The sequence below is a fragment of the Cololabis saira genome, chromosome 12 (genome assembly GCF_033807715.1).
Source record: "Cololabis saira isolate AMF1-May2022 chromosome 12, fColSai1.1, whole genome shotgun sequence".
Classification (NCBI taxonomy): Eukaryota; Metazoa; Chordata; class Actinopteri; order Beloniformes; family Belonidae; genus Cololabis; species Cololabis saira.
The window spans coordinates 11,708,478-11,733,094 of record NC_084598.1 but is presented as its reverse complement, the minus strand read 5'-3'; the positions used below and the strand labels follow the sequence as shown (position 1 = coordinate 11,733,094).

The following is a 24,617-nucleotide window of genomic DNA, read 5'->3' as shown; positions in this document are numbered from 1 at the left end:
TTTGTTAAAAAAAAGAGCAAAAGAAGACTAATGGTAAATGTTTTGAAAGTCCTGTTTTGTCTGAGAAACGGGTCAAGGAGTCCTCAATGAGGCTTTTACTGTAGGTAACACAACATGGCAAGATGTTGCTCTGTGGGTAGAAGGCAGCTGGGAATCTTTTCTGATGACTTTATTCGTTTCTGTGGTGCTGTGAGAGCGGCTCCCACGCTGTAAGTAAGTGAATGCACTCTTAATGGTTTCTCACCGGCAGCTTCCTCTCCGTGCTGCTAAGCACACTGTAAAAGAGGATAGGTCCTCAGTTGGACACCCAGGAATTTAAATGTTTGCAACCTCCATTTATGCAGAGAAGAGCCATGTCTGAGTAGCAGCTCTACCTCAAACTCAATAGTATCATTTATATGGTGTTCAGTATGACAGTCCCTGACGGTCTCTGTGGGTCATCAGCAAACTTGGAGATGTTATTGGATGAATGAGCCAGTCTGCAATGATGTGTACAGAGAATAGGGACCGGGGCTCAGCATGCATCACTGTCAGGTACTGGTGCTGAAAGAGCTGGCACGGGAGATGCTACGCTCTCTGTGGGCGGTCTATGAGAAAATCTTGGCATCAGGAGCAGATTTGAAAGGGGATCAATTTCCAGCAGTTTATCAATAATGTCTGGACTGATTACACTGAAGGCTGAGCTAAAATCAGGGAATCATGTAACCCCTTTTCCAAGCGGCTCAGTGGATTGTGCACTGTGAAGGCTGTGGCAGTCTAAGCTGGCCTGGGGCCTTCAGTAGGGATGTGTTCAAAGTGGGGTGGGAGTCTGACCTTAATGATACGACCAGCTTCTCTGAGCAGTTTATTGTTATACGAGTTACAATACTTGATCTTAGTTATTAACGTCTGTTGATACTGGCTTTTTGGGGACCAGGATGATAGTTTCTGGCTTTGAACAGGATGGAAAGCAGCCTGTGTCACGGGAGGTACTGAAAATAAGTAGGAAGACCTCAGCAAGTTGGTCCGCACATGTGTGGAGTACTGAGCTCTCCATCTGGCCGAGCAGCCTCCCTCAAATCTATTGACCCCCGTGGTTTTCCTTTAGTTTGAGTATGCAGGTCTGGAGGAAGTAAGGCTGTTGTAGTTGTCTTATTGACCTCAAAATGTGTAAAGATGTTTTGGAACAGTAAAAGAAGCATTTGAAAGTGATATTATGTTGTGGTACAGTAAGATGGCGAGGATGGATAATCCTTTGCAGAATGGAGTCTGTGATGTGACACAAACTGGTTATCTTTTGAAGAATGTTGGTCACTCCCTGTAGTCTACTCCAGTCCACCTCAGTGTAGTGGGGCTACAGCACAGAAATTCAGTAAGCCCATACGCTATCAAAAGGGCTATGGGTCAACAGCAGCTTTTCTCCTACATTGTTCCTCCTGAAACCCTCTCAGGAAGAGCAGATATGGCTGTACTTTTGTGTTGACCACTTTGGTATTCACGCTGCAGTAGAGGTCATTAAAAATGCTCAGGAATGTGAAGGTGTGGGCCGTCTCCGTGTGGTTTCCACTGTTGCTGACGAGGCTCTGCTCTGCTGGTGAGGAGGCACCTCCTGACGTCAGTCTCACCACGACTGTGTTGTTTGTAAACTTCACTGACTAGTGTTACTGATGCTGGCTCAGTAAAGGTGTTTTACAAAAAAATATATAACCAATAATGAATAATAAATTGTACATCATGAGAAATATGCATATTTTTAAGTCTTTTTGTAAAACAAAACAAGAAACCATTCTATAGATTAAGGATAACATTTACAGGTAAGTGTAAGGGATCCTTTTTACACAGAAATAATATCTATGCTGCTTTAGCTTCATCCATTCAGTCTGCAGGAAATAAAATACACCCAATTTCTGTAACTTCTGAAAGCAAACACATTTATTATTACATTAAATTACATTTAGCAGAAGTGCTTGTCCAAAGTGGCTTACAACTGAACAACTAAACATGCATGTTTTTTTCTGTTGGAAGACACGCAAGCACAGGGAGAACATGCAAACATTTACAAACCAGCAGTCTGCTGACGCTCACAAACTAGGGAGGACAAAAAAGTCTCAGGACCTCAACAACAAAATGCCTCCTTGCTGAGTGAGGTAAAGACTGGGGGAATGACTTATCTGAAGAGAAATTATGCATATAGATGCTTCCCCAAGGGGCACAGAATGGAGAGTTGGGGATACTCCAGCAGATAAAAAAGGTGATTCAATTTATTGACAATAACAAAATAATCAGGCTGGATATTCATATATTCTGAAAGCATGTTTTTTAGATATTTATGAGAAAAGTTGTCCCACATTCTGTATTTTAAATGGACCAATGGGTGGCAATTGACCAAGAATTCAGGGAATCGTTTCATAAAATTAGAAATCTTCACCAATTATTTGCATTTTGTGTATGACCAGTTTCAGAGTCAGTTCCACAGTTTAGGGTTTTTTTTTCCTTTATAAAGAACCTTGTGTATGAAAGGGTTAATGTAACTTTGTGTTTCTGCTTCTGCAGTCTCCAGTCCTAAACTCTGTTTTGATCCAGCTCCTCCTCATCTGTCTTCTGACATTAAAGAAAACCCAAAAGCACGATTTTTCCAGGTAAAACTGGAGCTTTAATCCATGTTTAAAACATTGTTAGTGCAGGCCTATTTTTCTTTAATTCAACTTCATATTTTCATTAATCCCGTGTTCATTTATTATGTAAACTTCTTTCCTTCACTGTCAACAAATCATGTCCCCCCTGTTCGCCCCTGTCCCCAGTGGAAATGACACTTATGGTAACAGAGATGATGGTCCTGGAAAATAAGAGGCAGTGGTGGCACAAAGATAAAGCCTTCTTTCTGGGAACAATATCAGCCATGAAGGAGGCGCTCCAGAAGAAGGAGGAGGACTGCAAAACATCTAGTGTGGGTTTGATGGACAGAAAACCACATCTGGAAGCGTGGATGGAGGGCGTGAAAAAAACAGAAATCAAAAATGAAATCACTCATGAAGTGATTTCTTCAGATGTACCGGTACTGTAGATCAGGGATGGTTAACTCCTTGCCTGCAGGGCCACTGTTCTGCATGTTTTAGGTGTTTTCCTGTTTAATCACAGCCTGATCCACGTGTCCTGGACATTAACAGAGTTGTCCAGACCCTGATGACAAGTTGGTGATGAGCATTCATTTGACCCAGGTGTGTTGAAGGAGATGACCCCTCAGTCGCCATCGACCTCTTAAAATCACATAACCCTTTACCCTCGAAAGCCTCACCCCGCCCTAAAGACCACATTCTTTACACATTGTTCAGTTCTTTGTCGTAATGCACTTCTAATTTTCTCATAAATAGCTATATTATTGTTCCATTCGCAATAAAAATACATATAAGTCAGGCTTTTTAATGATTCAGTAATATTTCAGAAATGTATGTCTTTATTATTATTATTATTATTATTATTATTATTATTATTATTATTATTATTATTATTATTATTATTATTCAAAGCTACATTTCTCTTTCAATGCTTCCATTTTTCAGTTTCAGCTCTTCAATATATATCAACCAAGACTTTTTTTTAGAAGTATCATGAATTTACCTTTAGGTCTCAGAATGAATATCACCTATTTACAGTGAGTACAGTTTCTACTCTGCACTTCTTTTACTGAGTAAACAGCTGAATGTGACAGCCTTTGCATACTTGTGTCGGCACATTTCAAGCACGCAGTTTGTCTCCAGCGCTCCGATATCTTCGGAAGAGGCTACACCCCTTTCAAAGAGGATTGACCTCAAAATGCACATAAAACCAGAATGTAAGGATTTCCATATCTTCAAATACTTTGATTTATATAGTTATATATTATTAGTTATATGTTATAACTATTATACAGTATTATTATACACTACTACTACTACTACTACTACTACTACTACTACTGTCATTTAGCAGATGCTTTTATCCAAAGGGACTTACATATGAGAGAACAACACAAGCACAAAATCACATAGGAGGTTCCAGCTAAGTACAGATAAGTGCTGGTCAGACTGCTGGGAGTCCAGTTGGACACAGGTGCTGTCACGCAAGTGCTACAATATAGTTTTTTCAAGCTCATTCATAGTAAGGCAAAAGTGGAAAACTTGTCTGTGGTTTGAATAATCCAACTTTGGCATTTCTTTTGGAAAACGAGTCCTTTTGCCAGAGGGTGGCTGGTCCAGCAGACCCCCGTCACACTAAATAGGATGACGTGGTTATAGATGATGGGGGATGGAAAGAAATAGAGTAGAGAGACAATCTGGCAAAGAAAAATGTTAGTAAGAGGTGTTTTTATGTATTGGGATCGTTTATACTTGTAAAAGCAGTTTTAACGCCACTGCAACACAAATTACATTCTACTGAAAGTTTTGAGTGATGTTTACAGATTTTGTAGCAACACATGCTGACACAGTGTCTTTTTAAGAGGAGACCTCTGCAGTGTCACCGTTAACATTCTGCACAAAAAAATAAAGAAAAAAAAAGAGTCAAACTAATGTGCAGACCAAATGTTTTTGAGCAGCATTGACATTTATAAAGTGTTAATCATTAAAGAGGGGATTCAAAACAGTGGTAAACATGGCCCTGCCCAACCTGAATTTTGCAGGCATTGAATTAAAAAGGAAAAAAATTAGTTAGAAGATTTGTCCAGGTCTTTCCATGACTCAGCACTGAGAATGCATGCAGTTATGCCAAGATAGTTCTGCTGTATAATGGGACTGTTGTGTAGGGTGGGAAGGAAAAAAAAAAGAAAAAAAAAAGAAGCACTGGCATGGCAGCACCTGTGTCCAACTGGACTCTCAGCAGTCTGACCAGCACTGATCCAGCTGCACACTCCTATGTGATTTCTTGCTTGTGTTGTTCTCTCAGATGTAAGTTACTTTGGATAAAAGCATCTGCTAAATATCAGTAGCAATAGCAGTAGTAGCAGAAGTACAGTTTCTACAAAAAACAGTAATTCTAATATCTTGACTAATTTCAGCTGCAAGCAGGATTTGGGGTTTAAAATGGTTTATCTGTATTGTGTGGAGTTTCCTAACTCTTTTAAACAAATTTATACTTGAGGGACATATTTAATGTCCTTTTTCCGGTGTTGACACAATTCCCGGGGGACTTAATGAATTTTCTGTGATATGCTTTGGTCACAATGCCAACTATGTGAAAAGTGAATTTGGATGTGTACAGAACCTTGAAAATGTGAATGTCTCATTGATATTTTTCCAACCCTAGACAGCTTCAAACTAAGTAAATATATTTTTTATTTATTATTATTATTATTATTATTATTATTATTATTATTATTATTATTATTATTATTATTATTATTATTATTATTATTATTATTATTATTTTGCAGTTTTTTAATTCGTAGTGATTTTAGACACCCAATAACATTCTCTCAAGCATACAGCTCTGCAACAATTAAGGGGGGAACATTATTCTTTATCTTATCTCTGTTGTTGTTGTTAACCTCTGCTACATTTATCGGACAGGCCCAGCTTCTATAACAAATGGAGACTTAAGTGTGTACTACTATTGATTATCTAAACAATAGGAAGAGGAGCTAAGTACTACAGTAAACTGCTCTAATGGAAATGTGAAAATATAACACTCATTCAGTTTCAGACTTTTAGCCTGCATTTAGTTATGCATTAAACATCTGAGAGAACTATCCAGTTAAATTGCTCCATCCGGATAGAGTGAATTTGGTTGTGGTTGTTTCAGATGTTCTTGTCCAGTTTTGTTCTTACATCCGTTCCCTCAGATTCCTGAAACTAAACTTGGATGTACATTCCAATAAAGGTTAGGATAAATGATAACATACCTCTGAAGTTTGACTTTTTGCACCATTACAATACTTATAGGCAACTAGTCATCATATCTTCTGCTCTCTGAAACACATGTTAATGCCCAATAGTACACATATATGGTTCTTTAATATATTTGCATTATACTAAGATACATTCATTTTCAATGGCTTTTGTCCTTAATGGCTTTTTACCCCCTTACATTATTTTTACTTTCATACTTTAAGTAGTTTTGAAACCAGTACTTTTATACATTTACTTGAGTAAGGAGTATTTATAACTCTCTATACTTCTACCAGAGTAATGAATGTGAATACTGAAGACACCTCTGGTCACATGAACAGGGGCTTTTAAATTTCAAAGGATGTTTGACCCCATTTCATCATTTAATGAAGACAAAGTAAACCACTCAAAGAGTGCAAAGGTATTTCCTCAAAAGATTTTCTTGAAGCCTTAAGGAAGCAGATGACTGTGGAAACACTGTTTTAACATGTGATTTTAATCAGATAACAGTGAGGCCCGTGTGTTTGGGGGTCTGGGCCCTGATTGGCAGCTGGGGGCGGGGGCGGGGCTTTAACCTGGGGACGACGTGCGGGGGCGTGGCCTCCTGAAGTATGTTTTCATCGAGAGCTGCAGCTGCAGCTCGACTCGGCGTGTTTACATGAGTCTGTGAGGATGTCTGTAAAGACGGTGGGCGCTGCTTTAACACGTACACTATGGGCCACGGGGAGCAGGACGCCGCCTCTGGCTCGATCCCCCAAACTCAACCCTTTCACCACGTCGTGCACGGTGTTCGGAGGAGCCGAGCAGGGCGAGAAAAGTCAACAGCAAAGTGTGAGCGCGGACTCGGCGGGGCCGAGCAGCGAGGCTGCACATGTTAGTGGAGACAAGAAGAGACCCCAGGGGTCCGGGGGGGCCCCGGGGGTCCCCGGGGTCAGGAGGCGCTGCTTCACCTCCAAGGCTGCTCCCCTGGACCAGAAGTCCTACCTGTGGTCCCGCTACAGCGACATGAAGCGGATGGTGCACGGTAAGCAGGGGCCCCATATACACTGATTTATGGTTCCGCGTTAAATCGACGCTGTAGCCTACGGCGATGGTTACGCGGCGACCCACACCGTATGAGCGTGTCGTCGCGTACCTTACGGCGTATGGTCTGCGTCGATGTAACGCGGAACCATGAATCAGCCTTCTGTCCCCGCAGCCCCCTCCCCAAAACACCCTCCACGTCACCGGGCCATCGGAGATGTTTATCGCCGTACAGTGAGGACATTGTGTACGTTTGTGGACACTCTTCCTCCGCCTTAAGCAGCCAGATCACACGGAGGACACGTTAATGCCGTTACAGGCTCGTGCCCGACGTTGTTGTTTCATGCAACTCTGCACGGAGACGTGCAGGAATGGTGCTTTTCAGGGTTGTTTATTTTGACCCAGCCCTGCTGCAGACAGACACGTTTCAACAATAACTAGATCACCGAGCAAACAACGGTGTTTTCTCATTCACGCTGTGCACAATCACTGTCTTGTTAATCTTAGTTTTTATTTTCAAAATTAAAGCCCACAGCGCAGCATGCTCCTTGTTAGTGACACGTTTGCTTATCACTTGATGCATGGACCTGTAAACAATGTGTTTAAGCTGCAGCTAGAACAGTTTAAATCATTTTTATACATTCATCTTCACAGATTAATTGAGTCATCACAATGCATCATAATTCCTTATTACGCCTTATTAGTTTTTATATGAAATTTTGAATTAAAATGCAATTCTATCTGTCAGCTGAGTAGATTATTGATTGTATCAAAGGGTCAAACTCAAAACAGTGTTTCTCCACTGGTTATATGTTGTTTTTGTTTTGTAAACAGATTTTTGCAGATTCTTTTTTTTTTTAATCCTTCAGTTTTCAACGTTTTTTCTCTCAGTAATTGACTCTTACTTCAACTTGTCAACTTGGAGGGTTTTAGTGAAAAGGGGCCATGCATTCATCCTGTTTAGAGTTGCAGTTTCACAGATATTATCTCCTGAAAAGTGACTTTGCATGAAAAGAAAGGCGTTGATGAGCGTGGCGAGGCTGGAGGGGAATGAGCCAGAGGGTTGCTGGACGCCTGTCTGCTGCCCGGCTGCAGCTCTTCTAAACTGTCCCAGGGTGGAGGGTCATGGCCCACTTTCTCCCATAGATCAACGGTGAGAGAGCCGGCTGTCTCTAGTCCAGCCAGCCAGGGTATTAGCGTCTGAGTCAGGAGCAAATTACAAACTGCTTATAATCTAGATGCGTGTGGGTGCATGGGCTTGGTGTGTGTTAAACTTAAAGGATAATGATTGGACAAAAGAAAAGGAGACATAACCTTTTGTTCTGAAGGTGATTAGTGACTTGTTACCATTCGGCCTTGCTTTTAAACCCAAGTTGCAGTGCACAATATGTCCTTTGGGGATTGACTGGGTTTAGTCAATAGTCAGTTAACATCTGAGAACTACATGTTGCGCAACCTCCGGTGAGCTCGCCAGACCCTTTGAAATGGAAACATTAGTAACTTCTCTCCTTTCTGCAGAAGTGCAAAATCCGCAGGCATTGTGAATCCTCTAATCGCACCCCGTCATCAAGTAACCACAATGTTTTAAGTCCCCTTTTACTTCGTCTAGGCATTATTTGTTCAGTTTGAATCCAATTACTTTATTTTTTTATTTACTTATTTTTAAAAATTTTTCCTCCTCTGTCCTCTCTGGATCAGACCTGATACCCCCAGCTGCGTGTAAAAGCCTCAACGCCTCGGTGATCTATGCCAACAACGAGGTTGATTTGGCTGATGTGGACATTTATGGGTTCGACTACGACTACACGCTGGCTCAGTACTCCAACGCGCTCAACACGTTGATCTACAACACAGCAAGAGGCTTCCTCATCGAACACTTCAAGGTATGTTACCCCAAAGTTGTGTCAAGCGCAGTGACATTAAAACTGATACTACCTGCCGGAGGAGATCAGGGTAGCTAACACATTGTCTTCTTTTAAGTAACCTTTAAAAACTCACTATTTTGGACTTGCGTTTAACTGACTGTATTATTTGTCTGTTTTTATTATCTCTCAATTGTGTCTTATCTTAATATTGTACAAATTGGTTGTTTCTTGTTTTTAATTGCATGTAAAGCACTTTGTAACTTGTTTTTGAAAAGCGCTTTATAAATAAAGGTATTATTATTATTATTATTACTAAATGAGTGCTGGGATTGATCTTCCCACTCTGTTTTTCTGCCTGGCAGTATCCCGAGGGCATTGGCAAATATGAATACATTCCCAACTTTGCAGTCCGAGGTCTCCACTATGACATCCAAAAGGTAACTTGGTTTACTCTCCGCTGCATGAAAATGATCGTATTACCGGTACTTTTTTGTCTAAGAATCGAATTAAACAAATCTTTCTTCACTGCAGGGTCTTCTGATGAAAATTGATGCCTTCCATTACATTCAGCCAGGAACGGTGTATCGGTAAGAACAATGCTGATGTGAATTTTAGCACGGCAGCTGCTAGTTTTTGTCCTGATAAGAAGCATTGATTGTATTTTGTTTAACTACATCTCTGATGCTCAAAGCTTTATTTGCATTGTGTGATTGACAACTCATTTTTGACTCACTCAGGGGTCTGACTCCACTGCCTGACGAGGAGGTCCTTCAGCTTTTTGGGGGGACCTTCCACGTCCCCCTGCAGCAGGACAGCGGCTTCTACGGAAAGGTGAGGAGGAATGTCTTGTCAGGGCTGCACAGTAATATTGTCGTGAATAGTTTTTGTCCGATGGATTAGTTCAGTTGGGAAATAACTTCTGAGCAAGATTAAAGCGGAGAGAACTTGCTGACATTTGTTGCAAATGTATTTATTTATTTTTTTCTTTCAACCAATGTGGGTTTGGTTTGACACAGACGTCAAATCCGCCCGTTTAATACTGCAAGCTAAACAAAACATTAGAATCTCATTTGGCCACCCTCAAACAATTTCAGGACGTAATCCACGGCTGTCCTCCAGTAGTTGGGGTTTTGGGATTTGCGCGACTGTGTAATTACAACAGACCAAATGGAGATTTCTGTGATCTCATTTGCTCCGTTGGCATCGTGAGTCAGCTGGATTGCAGTGTTCCAGTCCCGATAAAGTTGAAATGAGGAACTCTGTGTCCGGACTAAAAATAATATCTTTTCTTTCTGGTTTTTCTGCAAGCTGGACTCCCTCTCAATCACAAACAGCAAAGATACTAGTCAAATACCAGTTTAAATTCAAAGGATTTAAACCAACATGCAGCCAATTAGGAGCAATTTGGACTCTGATGTTTTGAGTTTAGTACAAATAATAACTGGCAACGTTTGACATTTCGAGTGCTTCCCTCCGGCAGGGAGTAAGCCGCTTCCACAAACTTTTTTTGATGTGGGTTTAATTTCCATTCGGGGAGTAGAACTGTTCAATATCCTCCTAAATGTATCCGTATTGAAAAGCATGCTGCGCTAATAAAGAATTAAGAAGATTGAAATAAAGATCCATGTTCTCTGTTCACAGGGACCAAAAGTGAAGCAGTTCATGGACATTTTCTCCATCCCTGAGATGACTCTCTTGGCTGTGGCAAATGATTTCTTCATCACCAATGGCATAGATTATGATCCAGTTCACCTCTTCAGGGATGTCTCTGTGAGTCGCCCCCTCCTGACTGGTTGTGTTTCCGTCGTGGCCTCTGCCTATAGCTGCAGACTGCGAGGAGCGCGGTGACCCAGTGAATGTGGTTGTTTTTATATACTTCATAAGGCGGTGGCTCTGGAATCCGCTGTTCTGACTTAACTCGTACAAGAACAATGATGCATTTCCTCTTGTTCCCGAGCTGCAAGTCTTTACAGTTACACGGGACTCCCATTACTTTGATCATTTACTTTGATCATTTACTTATAAACTAACTTGTTAAAATGGATACAATCCTCTTTAAAGATTGCACTGTGTCATGTTAGGTTAGAGAGAGATTACCTGTTATTGAAATACCTTTTCTACCTGCAGGAAGCCATTGGCATGGTTCACATCAAAGGCTACATGTACAAGTGGATCATGCAAGATCTGAGTAAGAAATCCTTCTGTTTTTGGCCCCTAGTTGCTGCACATGCAGCTTGAATGTGTGTGTCACAGATTTGTCCTCCTTGCTTTTGTAGATAAGTTCATCCTGCAAGGAGAAGAGACTGACGCCGTTCTGCACCGGCTTTCTAGTCAGGGAAAGAAGCTGTTCCTCATCACCAACAGTCCCTTCAGTTTTGTGTAAGCCCAAACAAACTGAAATCTCTGGCTGCAGCAGCATCTTCTGACTCATACCAAAGGAAACCGTTATTTTGCAAGCTGTCCTGCTTTTTTATTTTTATTTCCTTTTCTGTGCGCACAGGGATAAAGGAATGACGCACATGGTGGGAACAAACTGGAGAGACTTTTTTGATGTTGTCATTGTGCAAGCAGACAAACCTCATTTCTTCACTGATTGTATCAAGTGAGTGACTGTTTTGATGTTGGGGGGGGAAAATAGCTGAAGTTTAACGGACTGATCTAAGCAACAATCTGCAAAATTGCTACTGTTGCAGACCTTTCCGGCGCTTGGATGGTAATGGGGACCTGCGATGGGAAAAGATAACCAGTTTGGACAAAGGCCAGATTTACAAACAGGTCAGAGATGCTTCAGGCTCTTACTACTTACTCACTACCCTGGAAACCAGAGTGTTGCTGTGAAGTCATTTAACTCTGCGTATCATGCTCATTTCTCAGTCCAGCTGAGTTTTTGACATGTGTTCGTAATTATTGTGTCTTAAGCCAACTTCAGGCAGCCCAGTTTTCACTGCTTTTAAATCATGGTATTGTGCATATTACTACTGGTCTTTGACTAACGTTTTGGAAGTTGTCTTGGATTCCCACTAGACCAGGGGTCGGCAACCCGCGGCTCTAGAACCGCATGCGGCTCTTTAGCGCCGCCCTGGTGGCTCCTGGAGCTTTTTCAAAAATGTTTGACCTTTTTTTTCCTTCTTTTTTCCTTTTTTTTCTTCTTCTTTTTTTCTTTTTTCTTCTTTTTTTCCTTTTCTCAACATTTCGACTTTTTTCCTTGAAATTTTGACTTTTTTCTCGACTTTTCGACTTTTTTCTCAACACTTTACTTTTTTCTCGACATTCTGACTTTTTTCCCGAAATTTTGACTTTTTTCTCAACATTCTGACTTTTTTCTCGAATTATTTTTATTTTTTTTTTTTTACCAAACCTTACCCCAAACTCTTCTGTCAAGCCTTAACCAAGCAGTTCCAACTGTTATAAGCGTGACGACTCTGTCTCTCATCATTAATGTTCCAATACAAGGAGCTCCCGCTGAATCAAGCTGTTTAACTCGTCTGGTTGTTCAGGAAAAGAAGTCTTTTTTTTTTTTTTTTTTTTTTTTTTCTACGTGACTTCTCCTTTAGAGTTCATGGTGATTTCTCTCACCAGAAACATCACAGGACAGGCTGTTCTGGCCAAGTACTACCCTCAACCAAGTCTCTCCCAGTTCCCAGAGTTTTAACAGATTGTACTTTCTTTGCCATTTTCTCTGTGTTTTTCCTAACTTTCATCCCATCTCTTGGCTGTTCGCCAGCTCTTCAATCGCAAACTCCTCCCTCGCTGCTTCCTCAAAAATATCTAGCATACCCAGGTTCATCTGAGCTCCACAAACTGCACCTGTAAAGCACCCCAAACAGAATCTGCTGATGCTGAAGCTGCACCTCTGATCTGAGACATTTGTCTGCAACCTCCAATGTTTTATTCCTTACTGGACTTTGTGAACTAATATTTTGACTGTGCTTGTGTTTCAGGGGAACTTGTTTGACTTTCTCAGACTGACAGGCTGGAGAGGATCAAAGGTTCTTTACTTTGGAGACCATCTTTACAGTGACTTGGCTGTAAGTAGCAAAACAACTCAGTAAAGGTCGATGTTATGACTAAAACATCTGCGTAATTGTGACTGAGGTCATTTTCCCATGTTTTATTCATCTGATGTCCTCAGGGGGTAAGATCAAGCAAAGTGGGACTTTTTACTGGAAAGTTTGTTTTCCAGTCTTGTTTGAGATGAGATGGATGCATCGCTGGTAACATGTTAAACATTCCTTAGTTGAGATTTGGGTGGGTTGTTGGCAACATAGGAAACACTTCTGACATGTATTACAAGATCATTAGAAAGTTTGGAAATGATGGCTGTGATTACTTTGAACTGTCAATATTTATACAGGCATTGACAGTGGAAAATACGGTAATGAATACATGTATTTGTTTGTATAGTCAAGCACGGTACTCCAACTTGATTTATGTGCCGTCTTTCAGACACTCACATACGGGCATGACGAAATCACATCAGTTAAAAATTGACTAAATGTTCAAGATTATGCATAAAAATAATATATTGTCCACCCAAACTCACTGGAAGCATAAGTGTTTACCTTTTTAAGCTTGGAGCAATACAAGCAGAGGCTAATTATATATAATAATAATAATATATAATAAACACAATCATATGCTGTGACAATGCACCTTCCAATAATCATGTCTACCTCATTCTGCTGCACCTTTCACTTTTTAAAAATTGTATATATGTTAATAAGAGCTGTCATTTGTCTGTTACCTATTACCTATTTACTGTAGAGTGAGTGAAAATAACCGAGTCAAATTCCATGTCTTGTCTGACCTGACCTGGCCAATAAACATGATTCTGATTCTGATTCATCTGAAACGGTTTTGTTTCATGTTACTAGTTATTTTAAGAAGGTTAAAAATTAGAGTCTTGGTGAACTCTTTGAAGTTTGAACAGTTTTTTTTGTGTTATATTTTATGTCTGAATGGGCTAAAAACAGCTGTCCACTATCAGCTTTTGGCTCCAAACAGAATCAGCTTTGAGAGTTTCTGTCTTCAGCCAAGTTTATATTCTTCAGTTTAAATTTAAAACCATGGTAACACTAAAATATAATCTGCCGCAAACTGGAAGCTTCATAAGATAAAGATCTTACGTTAAACTGAGTTGCTGTTGGTGTTTTTACTCCAGGTTTATATCCTGCTGTAGGGGTTAAACGCTTTGCTGTGGATAAACGCCCTCAGCCCTGCTGTTTGGTCTCTTAAGTAAAGATACTTGTCCTGCGAGGACTTTGCATCCTTGCAGGATCCAAGAATTGACTGTATTTACAACAAGCTGACCTGGCCTATCTTGTTGCAGGACCTGATGTTGCGACATGGCTGGCGTACAGCCGCCATTGTGCCTGAGCTGGAGCACGAAACCAAAGTCGTGAGCACGCACCGGTATGCTGTGAACCTCACCTGGCTTCAGGCTCTAACCGGGTTGATGGAGCGTCTCCAGGTGAGGAGTCGATCCCTTTGGTGTTGAGAGCTTTTACAGTCTGCAGTCAGGGAAAACAAAATCCTCACAACTAAGAGCTTGAGCCGCTCATGGACATGAGCATGTTGACGAAGCACAGTCCCCTACTGTACAGCTGTCAAGTTTTTGAGCTGCTGCCATGTCCACATTGTGGTGAAAAAAATCTGGTGAGAAACTTTCTTTGTAAGTTACCCGTATTGACAAGAAGAGAAGTAGGGAATATTTAGTGAAACTCATCATGTAGTTGAGCTCTCAATCTTTCAGGGTCCAAACATACTGACACAAGCACATGTCATCATGAAGTAAAGCCACTACTGCTGTGGCAGCTGTACACACGGGGAAGAGCTCGAGAAAATCAGACAAGCATTGCTCTGAAAGTCTTCTGTTTCACACAGACGCCGAGTCATGACATACTTATTAGTGAGGCTCCACATGTTAACCCCCATGACCCTACCGAGTGAAGGAAATTCCATCCCACACGTAGCATTTGTGTACAAGCGCCTGCTCGCTTCAGTCTGAGTCATGTGTGACTGTAGTACAAAAAAACAGTACACACAACTTTTCTCAGACCAAAGAATACCATTTTTAAGCACTCTTGTCTTTCTACAAAGGATTAGTTAACTATTTTCCTTGGGGAATATGTTTCGTGTCTATACTTTAAATGTATCAACCAATTGATTACATCTCTTCTTTAATGTCTTAGACACACCGGGATGCTGAGTCTAAAGATGTTTTCCAGGAATGGCAGAAAGAAAGAGAAGAGCTGAGGTAAGTCCCGTTATCTTAACCTCCCTCAATCCTAAGCTCCGCCCCTCGAACCCGGTGATCCTGAGTGAGCCAGTGAACTCACTGAACCAATCTATACAGTGTTTCCTGTACCCAAGTACAGTTGCAGTTATGCAGTAGCCTGCTTATACATTTAGGATGAGTTGTATCCTCCCTTAAACATGTCGTCTTCTGTGCCGTAGAGGTACGGTACTATGGTAAGGCAAGTTTATTTATATAGCACAATTCAACACAAGGTGATTCAAGGTGCTTTACATCGACATTAAAAGCAGCAAGACATAATTGTACAGTAAATAAAATTATGAGAAAGGGAGGTAAAATAATAAATAAAATTATAATAAAAGAAGTAAAATAATAAAAAGCACAAGCTGTTAAAAATAAAAATAAGGGCAGTAGAGTACAGCAGGTAAATATTTAATTTAAGAGTATACGCTTCAGTAAACAGTAATGTTTTTAGGCCTGATTTAAAGGATCTACAGTTGGAGCAGACCTCAGGTCTACAGGAAGTTTGTTCCACCGGTGAGGAGCAGAATAACTGAACGCTGCCTCACCTTGCTTGGTTCTGGTTCTGGAACAAACCAGATCCAGATGAACCTCAGGGGTCTGGGAGCTTCATAGGAACTAACAGATCCAGATGAACCTCAGGGGTCTGGGAGCTTCATAGGAACTAACAGATCCAGCATGTATTTTGGTCCAAGACCATTCAGTGCTTTGTAGACCAGCAGTAAGATTTTAAACTCTATTCTTTGACTCACTGGAAGCCAGTGTAGTGATTTCATGACCGGTGTAATATGGTCCAGTTTCCTGGTGTTTGTAAGGACTCTGGTACTACTTGCCTATTCACTAGTAATTGACAGCTTTGACTTTGTGTAAATGAGCGATCTGATGTATACACAAATACACGCTTGCACAATGCGATGCTAAGATTTTAAAACAACTTTGTGTCCGTTAGGGTGATGACGAAGAACTTGTTCAACCCTCAGTTTGGCAGCATCTTCAGAACCTGCCACAACCCCACGTACTTCTCCAGACGTCTGAGTCGCTTCTCAGACATCTACATGACCTCTTTAAGCTGCCTGTTGAATTACGATACGAATTACACTTTTTACCCCCGCCGCACGCCTCTCCAGCACGAAGCTCCTCTGTGGATGGATCAGCTCTGCACAGGCTGCATGAAGACGCCTTATCTGGAAGACATGTCTCACATAAGATGAGAGCTGGGCTCTCTCCACTGACTGACTCATAAGAGTTCAAGTTGTAGGTCACGCAAATACTTGAGTTTTGCCGGAGGATGTAGTTCCGTTAACAGGGTTTTTATATATTTGAGAAGGTGCTGTACAGCTTTCACCATAAGGTACACTTCACTGCTCGACATGGGAAACTTCCTCCCTGAATCCACTAGAGGGAGCTGGAGATGTGCAGTGGTTTTCCATGCAGCATGTCCACATTTTGTGGCACAACATTGACCGGGAATTCTCTCTGGTGGACTCAGTGGAAGTTGTAGAAGCCTAAGCTGCCACCGCACAATTAAAACAAAGAGGTGAAATCTTTTTGTAATGTGTTTTATTAACTTTCTTGTACACAACAGTTTTCATATATTAAAGTACAGTTAAACAAGTTACCTCAGAGAACGAGTGCATCCCGGAGTTGAAAATAATCATGAATTTAGTTGAGAAAATGAATGGTGCACGTACAGTAGATTATGATTTTACTTTTGGAAATGTGATTCTTTGATTTCATTGGTCATGTGGTTGCTAGGCAGCTCAGCATCCATTCATCTCTAATGTAGTCTTCATCATGAATTAATTTTCCTCCAGCCGGCCGGCTGCAGACTGCAGCAAAGGCTTTTGTACTCTGCTTTGCTGCACCTCGATGTATGATCAGAAACCTCTGTGGGATGGCTGATGCTGCGTGGTGGAGGTGTGGTGACAACAGATGCTGTTACATTTAAGTTTTAGAACGAGCTACAGCAGTTTTTATCCAAGTTGGATCTTGTTCAGAAGTCCACACTGTGTCCTCACATCGTTGTAAGACAATGTCCCTTTGTCTTGTGCTGTTTTCATAAAAGTAATAAACACATTAAACTAAGTGACTACTTCTTTTTTGCACCTTTGCTTGTGAGGGCTGAATATTTTGAGGTGTGTGTGTGTGCTCACCTTTTGCCTGGAGAGAGCTGGGATAGCTCCGGCAGATTCTTGCGACCATAAACAGGAAACCATAGGTACAGGTAATGGGTGGTTTGATGAAAGCTCTGCTCCAGAGTGATGAGAGCATCGGGTAAGAAAATTGGCAGAAAAAGTGAAGCGTTTAGGTTTTTTTTATGTTTTATTTTTTTATTTGGTCCAATGTACCTTGAGCCTACTGTGCAAACCTGTGTTATGCTCTGGGGTTGCCTTAGTTCATAAGATTGCTGAATCTAGGTCCAGGTTCAGTTATTTGCGTAGCCACAAAAATGAGCTCAGGTTTTTCCATCAATAGATTTTTTTTTTCTTCCATGACAACAAGGATATTCTAAAATAGCAATAAACTGATTTACTGAGCTCAAATTTGGTTTCCTGAGCATGAGATCACTTGATCACTTTATATATACATACACACACACACACACACACACAGCGGGGCAAAAAAGTATTTAGTAAGACACCAGTTGTGCAAGTTCTCCCACTTAAAAAGATAAGAGGCCTGTAATTTTCATCAGGTTTATCTCAACTATGAGAAAAAAAATCCAGATAATCACATTGTCTGATTTTTAAAGAATTTATTTGCAAATTATAGTGGAAAATAAGTATTTGATCACAAAAGTTAATCTCAATACTTTGTTATATACCCTTGGTTGGCAATGACAGAGGTCAAATGTTTTCCGTAAGTCTTCACAAGGTTTTCTACACTGTTGCTGGTATTTTGGCCCGTTCCTCCATGCAGATCTCCTCTAGAGCAGTGATGTTTTGGGGCTGTCGCTGGGCAATATGGACTTTCAGCTCCCTCCAAAGATTTTCTATGGGGTTGAGATCTGGAGACTGGCTAGGCCACTCCAGGACCTTGAAACTCCACTCCGAGACCTTTCTTACAAAGCCACTCCTTCGTTGCGCGGGCGATGTGTTTGGGATCATTGTCCTGCTGAAAGACCCAGCCATGTTTCATCTTCAATGCCCTGCTGATGGAAGGAAACACGACAAGTTGTGTTTCTACCAAAAAGTTCTATTTTGGTTTCATCTGACCATGTAACATTCTCCCAATCCTCTTCTGCATCATCCAAATGTTCTCTATCAAACTTCAGGTGGGCCTGGACATGTACTGGCTTAAGCACGACAACACGTCTGGCCCTGCAGGATCTGAGTCCCTGATCGTAGTGTGTTACTGATGGTACTTTGTTACTTTGGTCCCAGCTCTCTGCAGGTCATTCACTAGGTCCCCGTGTGGTTCTGTGATCTTTACTCACCGTTCTGGTGATCATTTTTACCCCGTGGGGTGAGATCTTGCGTGGAGCCCCAGATGGAGGGAGATTATCAGTGTCTTGTATGTCTTCCATTTTCTAATAATTGTTCCTACAGTTGATTTCTTCACACCAAGTTGTTACCTATTGCAGATTCAGTCTTCCCAGCCTGGTGCATCTCTACAATCTAGTTTCTCACGTCCTTTGACAGCTCTTTGGTCTTGGCCATAGTGGAGTTTGGAGTGTGACTGTTTGAGGTTGTGGACAGGTGTCTTTTATACTGATAACCAGTTAAAACAGGTGCCATTAATACAGGTAACGAGTGGAGGACAAAAGAGCCTCTTAAAGAAGAAGTTACAGGTCTGTGAAAGCCAGAAATCTTGATTGTTTGTAGGTGACCAAATATTTATTTTACCGAGGGATTTACCAGTTAATTCAGTAAAAATCCTACAATGTGATTTCCTGTATTCTTTCCCCCCATTCTGTTTCTCATAGGTGAAGTTACCTATGATGAAAATTACAGGCCTCTCTCATCTTTTTAAGTGGGAGAACTTGACCAATTGGTGGCTGACTAAATACTTTTTTGCCCCACTGTGTATATAAGTATATATGTATGTGTATATATATAAATATGTGTGCATCTTAAATAAGCAACCATTAAATGAAGAAAAAATCACTTCAAATTCATACAGCAAGTGTGACGGATTGAAGTACCAGAACATCTTTATTCAATTATGGAGTTGTGTCATGTTATGGAATTCTATTGAATTAATAGGAAAGTGTGATTGACTGACCACAATACTGTTCAAATGATTTGTTAAAAAGGATTTTTTTTTTCTCAAAGACTCGACTTGAAATGACCTGAAATGACATGAAATCATTGAGCAGATAAAATGGTGTGGTCTTTCTTCTCCCAGTGAGCTTTTCCCACCCTTTGCTTCCAGCCCTCCACCCTGCGGCGGCTCCATTCTGCTTTCTCTCTCTGCACCACTCCTTCCATTGAATGCGCCCTTTTCATGTAATGCTTTTTATCTCTCACTCCAGCATTTTCTTGTCTCTCTGTTGCTCTCCTTGCTCAAAACCCACATTTCTTCTTTAGCGTGTGTCTGCCAGTGCCAGGGAGCTGTGCACTTAGGCTCATATGCTCAGGCAGCCATGCAGCAGCTTTCTCTATTATTAAATGTAACAGGACCTTTCCCTTCACAGCTAAGGATCGCAGTGCAGGAAGACTTTCCCAGGTGCACGTGATATTACACCCACTTGTCTTGCAAAACTAAAACAACAGGGAGAGAAATCACGCAGAGAAAAAACATCTTTTATGACCTTCTATGACGTCTTCTTCCAAGACAATTTAAAACCACAATATGTTTTCTTTTCTTTTGCAATTCATGAGACTCACATTCATGTCCTAAATCAAAGTATAAAAAGACAAAAAAAGGCTCACAGAATTTGGAAATCTTGGTCTCAGTTACCAAGAACAGACACTGGAAATACGAGCAGAGGAGTTCTGAAGGAGCAGTAACCTCATTGTTCGTTTTCTGTGAAGCGAGGCCGTGTGAGACCAATGGAATCACATGGTCACGTCTAAGAAGACGACTAATTACTTAGAAATGAGTGAGGTTAAATGAATGGTAGCACAAATGGTTTTGTTGTTTTCCTTTTTTCATCTCTGTGAGTTTATTAGAGCGATATTGATGTAAGCGTCAGTCAAAAGTGAGTGCGCTGTTTGGTAATACAAACTAGATCTTCAATTAGGGCTCTGCATAAGTAAATATTTACATCTGCTATTGATAGACTTTCTTAAACTGGAATTTTCATGTCATGCTGTTAAAAACCTGAAATTTTATCGAAACCTTTCAGCACTTTTTAATTTGCTGGTTCTGAACAATTGATTCTGTTCTATATAAATAATTTTCTGTTTTTCAGTTTAAGATATTTGTTTGTGTTACACATGTTGTGCCATCTTTTAAATGTCTTTATTGCCTCTTAGACTTTTTTATTCTTCAATTTTCCTGCCTGTCTCTTCTTTCCTCCTCAGTGCGTTTCGACGCAACTGTTGCAAGATCTCACATCGATTATTAATGCACTGTTTATGTTGTAGCACTTGCTGCTCAGAACTAAGACACTTTTTCATCATCTCACATTTAAAATGCCCCTCAGGCGCTGTGTCAACTGTGAACATGCTCTCCGTGACAGTTCCATGGACTTTTCTGCAATTTTGCATTATATCCTATAATTTGATGACATACAGTATGAGCCAAGTGATATATACATATATATATATATATATATATATATATATATATATATATATATATATATATATATATATATATATATATATATATATACGTATATATATATATGTATATATATATATATATATATGTATATATATATATATATATATGTATATATATATATATATATATATATATATATATATATATATATATATATATATGTATATATATATGTATATATAATATATATATATATATATATATATATGGCAACTCTATTTTCTTGTTTGCTTGTTTGTTTAGTCAGATATTCTGTTGTCTTCATTAAAAGTATCTGTTCTGTAACAAAAGGCAAAATGAGGATAATTTAAATCTCAAGTTCACATTTTTACTTTTAAAAATTGCATGTATCACTTCCCCCCTGTTGGATAATTTATCTGCGGACCATATTTCCGAGCTTTGCAAACAACTCATTAGACTAGAAGTGTTGTTTCGTTGATGGTCTTTCAATGACTCACCCTCACTCTTTTCTCACTTTCTGCGATGGGCTTCTATATTTATTCTTGATTTTCATCATAAGTTGCCTTTGTGCCGTTTCAAATTCAGCCATTTTAATACCTGGGTGTAAAGGCATGATAACCAGAGTTTATTAGCCGAGTGCTGTTCCTCACATCCTCATTCTTTGATGTCAGCCTTATTGACATTCAGATTGTAGCCGCTTTTATTTACAGTGATTGTAATCATATTATCTTATTTCTGGAGAAACATTGTGTCTGCTCTTGGGTACAATCTGTACAGTCCAGCAGCTGTAGCCAGTACCGGTAATCTGTTAATTGTGTTGTCGTGCCAAACATTTTATGCAGCGTGTGCAAAATAAGTGAAGGCAGGAAGCATTTTGATGAAATTCATTGAAACCCAATGTTCTTTAATGGCCACAGTCTAAATGGTGCAGAGCACAGTAAAAATAAGCACAACTTTGCAGCAGAGAGTCTGAGCAGCACTGATATGTTATCTTTCTGAGGTTTTATCCTCTTTCCTAGTTCTGTTTAATCTTTTTTTGCCGTTTCAAAGGTCACGATGACACACAAACAAAAAAGCACACAGCTGGAAGTCTGTGCTCCACTTGCGGTAACTCCAGCTGCCCAGTGACCCTGCACCTGAAGCTGGTATTGAAAATCAATGCCAGATGGACTGATTGATGGATGACTCAACAGCAGTGTACTCCAAATTAATAAAAGTTGGACAATATAGAGAAAAAATAAATAAAGATTCTTACATTGACTTTTATTTCATTGGCGACAGTACAGTTTGAACTATTTTATGTTTTACTTCACTTAACATACACCCCTTCCTAAAAAATAATCCAAAAGAAAGTAAATACAAGGAATTTTAGGGGCTTGTAATAAGATTGGTAATGACAATAATTACAATGATAATGTTATTTCAAAAACATTATATTAGCAAGTGGTTGTAATGATGTTTGGGTACAAAATCCTGAAAGGCTATCTGCACCACAAAGTGCTTTAAAAACTGAAAATGTAAAAATAGTCACTAATATCGAAAAACTTGAGCAGAACATTTCCATTTAATCACAAATGCTTGAAAAGAAATATTAAAATGATGATCAAAGATCTTAAAAAACACATATTGGTAGGATTTGCATATGCATTCTAATACAATGCAAAATATAATGAAACAGCTCAAGGAATCTGGAAGATTTACAGCATGTTAAGGACAAGAGCACAAGCTCAAGAGGACACTCACGATCTCTGACCCTCGGATGGCCCTGCATCAGCCGCTGTCATTCATCAGTCATTATATGACATGAGCAAAGGCAAGAGATTACCTTGGGAAACGCTTTTAAAGCCCAGTGTGTTTCAGGTTTTGACTTTTCCGGGGCTCTTATTCATAGACATGACAGTGGAATACTTAAGGTTATTTCTTTTCTTGTTTTTTAAGCACCAAAATGCTAAATGCTAGCAAAAGCATTTTAAATATATACAGAAATTGTATTTTCATCCATACTTAATGAGCGTGTACAATTTGAGCTTTTATTCTTTACCGAAAGGTCGACGTTCTTCAGGCCTCTTGCGAATTTGCATCTATGAATCTACATAAAAAAGTTATGCTCTTTTCACACTGTGCTGTTCCAGGCTCATTTTCAAGGCGAAGGATCTTATCGGGTTCCCTCCTCTTTTACACCTCGTTGAGCTGTGTTAACAGAGGAGGGAACCCAACCCTACATTTTTTTCCCCCTGATCACCTTAAATTCCCAATACAGAAATCTTGTGAGGTAACATGTGACCTTGTGTGTTACAGATATGGATTTTGCTTGGTGTCTATTACAGGATACACATTTCCTGACTCATCAATAACCCCTCTGACCTCTCTGGCTATGCTGTGCACTGGTTTTTCTGGGTGACATGTGCTGATGATTGCCTCTATTTTTAGAGATACCAGTTGTTTCTAGTGGAGAGACCCAGACCACCCCCCCATCCCACCCTCAAACTCACATTTCTATGAGGTTTTTGTGACTCTGAAAACTATCACAGATGACAAAACAAGGGAAATGTTTAGTTACATTGATTTGACTTAACAAGATTTTTAGTTGAATCACTTTAAAATATTTTTAGAGAGTTCCAAAAGTTGTACATGTAAATCTTAAAGATGAGTAAAATGGGCTTGAGAGAAAAAGAACAGCGGAAGATTTCTTATTTTTTTTGAGGAAATACACGGTATATTTTTTATACATTCATACAAATAAGTGATTTTGCATTACTTTTTATGTTGTATAAATCAATGAATAGCACCTGATTTTGTTTAGTTTGTACTTGACTTAAATCAGTGATATTACAGTGAATATTATAGTGTCCAGCAGAGGGCACCACATTTCTGCCCTCTCAGAGGCATCACTCACGCTTCAGTAATAAATGTATGCTCTTTCCCTTATAATAACACTTACACTTACTCACAACATCACAATACCTACTTTCTTAACAACTTTCCCTTCTGAATCCTCTTCTTTATCATCCGCGGAACACACACACAGCTAAACTGATCGATACTGCGGTGGTGGTCTGCGTAATTGAAATCTATTAAATTTATCAATCCCAGCGTGGGCTGAAAGAAAAGGGACTGCGAGTTATCTTTTTTCCTGACATTTCTCCAACAGTTCAGGGATTTAAAGTGGAGTTCTGAGGGCTGAGTCCGTCTTCGCTGTGGCGAGTGACCTATTGATCACCTGGCATGAAGACAAAGCCCCGCTTAGTCGCAGGGAGCCATCAATCACGGAGCCGCCAGTGGAGAGATAGCAAGGCACAGAAGATCCATTATAACAGAACTAGATCTTTCTCTGCAGCATAGATTAATAGGCAACATGTCCCTGTGGCTGTTGCCCTAATCTTCAATTGGATCATGATTATGTGAGGAGCATGAATGGTCATGATTAACTGATATTATGGCCAGTGCTTTACAGAATACCTTCATTATAAAGCTATTGGTTAATCCTTAGATTTGTGATATTTGGAAGTAGGGCTGTTCGATTTTGCCCAAAAATAAAATCTCGATTTTTTTCTCTCAAAATCCGATTTTCGATTACGATTACGATTATTTTGTGAATTGACAAAAGGCAAAGAAATGATTTCAAATATGCAGTTTTTTTATTGAACATTTGCCCCATTGGGCTTTAAGTGCAAACTTTGCACTTATTAAACCAAAAATGAATGAATAAAGTGCAAAAGTCTGTAAAATAAGTTGAAAAAAAGTTTTAAAAAATATAATAAAATATAAAGTTTTATCTCTGGAAAAAAAAATCAGCAAATCAGCACTTGCAAACATACAGTAAGTTATATTTCCAATTAAATAAAACAAGACATTTTCTAATTAAACTAAACTGGGTCTTTGCATGCTAAATAATAATGCAACCCATGAAGGAGGTAG

At 39.8% G+C, this 24,617-nt stretch overlaps 1 protein-coding gene across 1 annotated transcript; it reads left to right on the top strand.

Moving 5' to 3' along the window:
* Positions 1-6,451: 6,451 nt before the first annotated feature.
* On the top strand, positions 6,452-17,075 carry nt5dc2 (5'-nucleotidase domain containing 2). The gene is made up of 14 exons (XM_061735528.1): positions 6,452-6,864; positions 8,562-8,746; positions 9,091-9,165; positions 9,260-9,315; positions 9,466-9,559; positions 10,370-10,498; positions 10,856-10,916; positions 11,005-11,107; positions 11,229-11,330; positions 11,422-11,503; positions 12,670-12,756; positions 14,058-14,198; positions 14,920-14,984; positions 15,955-17,075. Exons 1-14 carry the CDS (start codon positions 6,513-6,515, stop codon positions 16,214-16,216), a joined length of 1,794 nt encoding a protein of 597 aa, XP_061591512.1. The 5' UTR covers positions 6,452-6,512; the 3' UTR covers positions 16,217-17,075.
* The last annotated feature ends 7,542 nt before the right edge of the window (positions 17,076-24,617 follow it).

Coding starts and splice junctions, on each gene's coding strand:
- nt5dc2 (XM_061735528.1), top strand. CDS start 6,513: ATGTCTGTAAAGACGGTGGGCGCTGCTTTAACACGTACACTATGGGCC. Junction 8,747..9,090: donor TCCTCATCGAACACTTCAAG/GTATGTTACCCC, acceptor TCTGCCTGGCAG/TATCCCGAGGGCATTGGCAA. Junction 10,917..11,004: donor GTGGATCATGCAAGATCTGA/GTAAGAAATCCT, acceptor TTGCTTTTGTAG/ATAAGTTCATCCTGCAAGGA.